The sequence below is a fragment of the Triticum aestivum genome, chromosome 7B, assembly GCF_018294505.1.
Source record: "Triticum aestivum cultivar Chinese Spring chromosome 7B, IWGSC CS RefSeq v2.1, whole genome shotgun sequence".
In the NCBI taxonomy this organism is placed as follows: Eukaryota; Viridiplantae; Streptophyta; class Magnoliopsida; order Poales; family Poaceae; genus Triticum; species Triticum aestivum.
Window position 1 is genome coordinate 650293422 of NC_057813.1, and position 3255 is coordinate 650296676.

General features: G+C 49.8%; 1 protein-coding gene across 1 annotated transcript; it reads left to right on the top strand.

The window, feature by feature from the left end:
• The first annotated feature begins 278 nt into the window (after nt 1–278).
• Nucleotides 279–2385, top strand: LOC123161442 (BTB/POZ and MATH domain-containing protein 1). Its single transcript, XM_044579272.1, has 2 exons — nt 279–808; nt 984–2385. Exons 1-2 carry the CDS (start codon nt 440–442, stop codon nt 2052–2054), a joined length of 1440 nt encoding a protein of 479 aa, XP_044435207.1. The 5' UTR covers nt 279–439; the 3' UTR covers nt 2055–2385.
• The last annotated feature ends 870 nt before the right edge of the window (nt 2386–3255 follow it).

Below are 3255 nucleotides of genomic sequence, written 5' to 3' on the forward strand. Positions count from 1 at the left end.
AGCGCGCCAAGTAGCGTTGATCGTTGCGAGGCTCGCGAAGGAGCGCTCGTTGATTAGTTGCTACCCTAAAGTGCGTGCTCTCAGCTGTTTCCTTCATGGGCCGGCCCAGGTAGACACCCGTTTACGCGAAAGTGCGGCTGTTTGCCGCAAAGAGCGGCATATAGGAGGTCCCCCCGAGCTGGGCTTATTTAGCTACGTCGGCCTTACTTGGGCCAGCCGTGGGATCCAAAAGGGAGGGCATCGATGTGGGGGGTAACCGGGTAAGGCAGTCTCTACCATTGCCACGCCAAAGAAGAGAATCTGCGCCGCTTATCTACCTTGACCTAGATCGAAACCTCCCGTCGTCTCGCGCCTCCTCCTCAGCCTCCGGCGCCGATCACCGCCGTGCCATCCTCGGCGACAAGGCGACGGTCTCCCTCGTGCCGTCTCATCGCCGGCGATGGCGTCCCAGCCACCACCTCCATCCCAAGAGATCGATCTGGGGGCCTTCCTCCCGTTGTCTCCAGCCTCCTCATTTGCCTCCGAGGCCGACGCTGATCACCGCCGTGCCGTCGACGATCTGCTCCTCCTCCTCTCGTCCGAAGATGACGACGACGACGACGAGACAACCGGTACACCCAGCACCGACCACAAAGCCCTGACCCGTAGCAAAGCCCCACCGCCGCCCCGTGAGCTCGATCCGGAGGCCTTCCTCCAGCCGTCTCCCGGCTCCTCCTCAGGTTCCGACGCGGACGCCGATCACCGCCGGGCCGTCGACGACCTGCTCCTCCAACTCTCCTCGTCACACACCGACGACGGCGAGCTGCAGGTAAGCTGCATCCATGAAATTTTGGCCTTTTATGTTCGGTATTAGTCTCTTGCAATTACAATCAGCGATGATGTGGATATTGGGGCAAGCTGACATTAGACCATCAGTGAAACTTTGCTGTATAAATTTTTCCTCCACCATTATCTTCTCACCTCCAACATTTCCACTTCCTCAGGATCCCTTGTTGGACATGGCTGATGCCTGTACCATCCTCACCAGCACCGTGCGCTCTGTGCAGCTGTTCAAGATTGAAGGTTTGAAAGCGTTGTGCTCGCAGCCCGGTCTGGATAAGCAGTGCGTCAAATCAAAGTGTGAGGTCGGTGGGTATGAGTGGGAAATCCTTTGCTATGTACCCACTTATTCCACCTCTTGGCTAGACTTCTGCCTTATGTTATTGAGTGAAGCCCCCCGGTCTGGCTCTGTGACAGCAAGCATAAGCTGTCAACTGGTACATCCGAGGGTGCCGGGCAATCCACCAGACCCTGTTCTGCACAGAGCACCACATTCTGAGGTGACTATCTCACATGTGTTCAAGCGCCACAAAGATTGCTCACATCGGGCAATGATCGTGCAAAAGAAATCTCTACCGGAGCCGGCATGTCCTGATGATGATTACTTGAGTGTGGAGTGCATCATCACTATTCTGAAGGAAAATCCTGATGTGGCAACCGCACTTCGGGTGCCGGCCTCCAACTTGCAGCAGCACCTTGGTGAGCTCCTGCAGAGCAAGACGGGATCCGATGTTACGTTCCTCGTCTCGGGTGAGTCCTTTCTTGCACACAAGAATATCCTTGCTGCGAGGTCACCTGTCCTCATGGCTGAGTTCTTCGGGAGCATGAGGGAGAGCAGCGCTCAACAAGTCGTGATCGATGACATGGAGGCGGAAGCATTCAAGGCCATGCTGCACTTCATCTACACCGACAAAGTTCCTGAATTTGATTGGGAGCAGGAGGCTGCAGTTACAATGGCTCAACATCTGCTTGCGGCGGCTGACAGGTATGGGCTGGGCAAGCTCAAGGTTATGTGCGAGGACAAACTTTCAGGTGACCTTACTATAGATACAGCGGGTACTACTTTGGCATTAGCTGAGCAGCACAACTGCTCTGACCTCAAGGCTAGTTGCATCGAGTTCATCCTCAGCAGCCCTACGATACTTGAAGCGGTGGTGGCGACGGAGGGGTATAAGAATCTGGAGGCAAGCTGTCCTGCTATTATTAGCTTCATTGTGCGTGGGAGAAGCAACTGAAGCATAGATAAAGTTACAGCTGAGCCTTTTAGTTTCAGTACTTCTTCACCTTCAATGTGTTGTTTAGTAGTAGAACTTAATTATGCATGTCTTTCGCCAAATGATGGCATTTGTTAGTTCTATCCATGTTTTGAGCAACCAGTGTGTGCTTCCATTTTCCCGTAAAATTAGTGGAATTAATTTCGAGCCAAATGGTTCAAGATGTGGCAAATCATCTCTTTTCTGCTCATTTGATCGCAGTGCATTTGCAGTTCATTGTTGGTGTAATGGTGTACATAAAACTGCGACTTGTGGTAATCTCGGAATTGAAACGCAATGAAAATGTTATAAAAATGGCTTCTCACTTACCGTGCGCTTCTTTAATTCTGAAACTTCCTTAACGTGTTTCTTTAGCAATAAAAGATTCTCTGAATCAGAACTGCATTTAAATTCAAAGTAGGCAGCTATTTTTGGACATGCAAAGCCACTAAATGCTCATACAGCAATTAGGCTGGACCGCTAAAGATATGGCAATGAATTTGGTTTTGCACAGGTTGAACAATATCAAACCTAGACCCATGCGAAATGAAAAACTAGCGGTGCTGGTTTCTACCGGGTAACCGGATGCCGTTAGATGGTTCTGAAATTCGGACGTCCATATACCATAGTCAAACTAACTCTTATACTCCATCCGTCCGTGAATAAGTGTACTTCTACCTTTTTTTCCTAAGTCAAAGCTTTAAAATTTTAACCAACTTTATAGAAAAGAGTAGAAACATATATGACATCAAATTGGTATTTTATGGAAGTACATTTCGAAACGGATCGAGTGATACTATTTTTGTGCCATAAATGCTTCGACCTTTCCCTATAAAATTGAACAAAATTTCAACACTTTGACTTAGGACAAAAGATAGAAGTACACTTATTCGCGGACGGAGGGAGTACTTCATTATGTATCAATAGTTGTACACATTCCATACCGTATTGGCGTGATAATGTACACATACAGGATACCCCTGTGGCCCACTAATTCAGTTCTGTACTAGTCATCAAAGGATTGCATGCCATCCCATCGCAGTCTTCATCGGCTACACCTCTCAGGCCCGCCGCCGCCACAATCCGGCGAGATCCTGGATCCTCTGGGGTGAAAAGGAGCTAACAAGTTCCTACACCTCGAATCGGCAGCGCCGCCGCCGCATTTTGCCCGATATGCTTGATA

Bases quoted from the DNA above. Each gene is read 5' to 3' on its own strand.
- LOC123161442 (XM_044579272.1), top strand. From the start codon at position 440: ATGGCGTCCCAGCCACCACCTCCATCCCAAGAGATCGATCTGGGGGCC. The intron at 809-983 runs GTAAGCTGCATC...CCACTTCCTCAG, and splicing joins CCGACGACGGCGAGCTGCAG to GATCCCTTGTTGGACATGGC.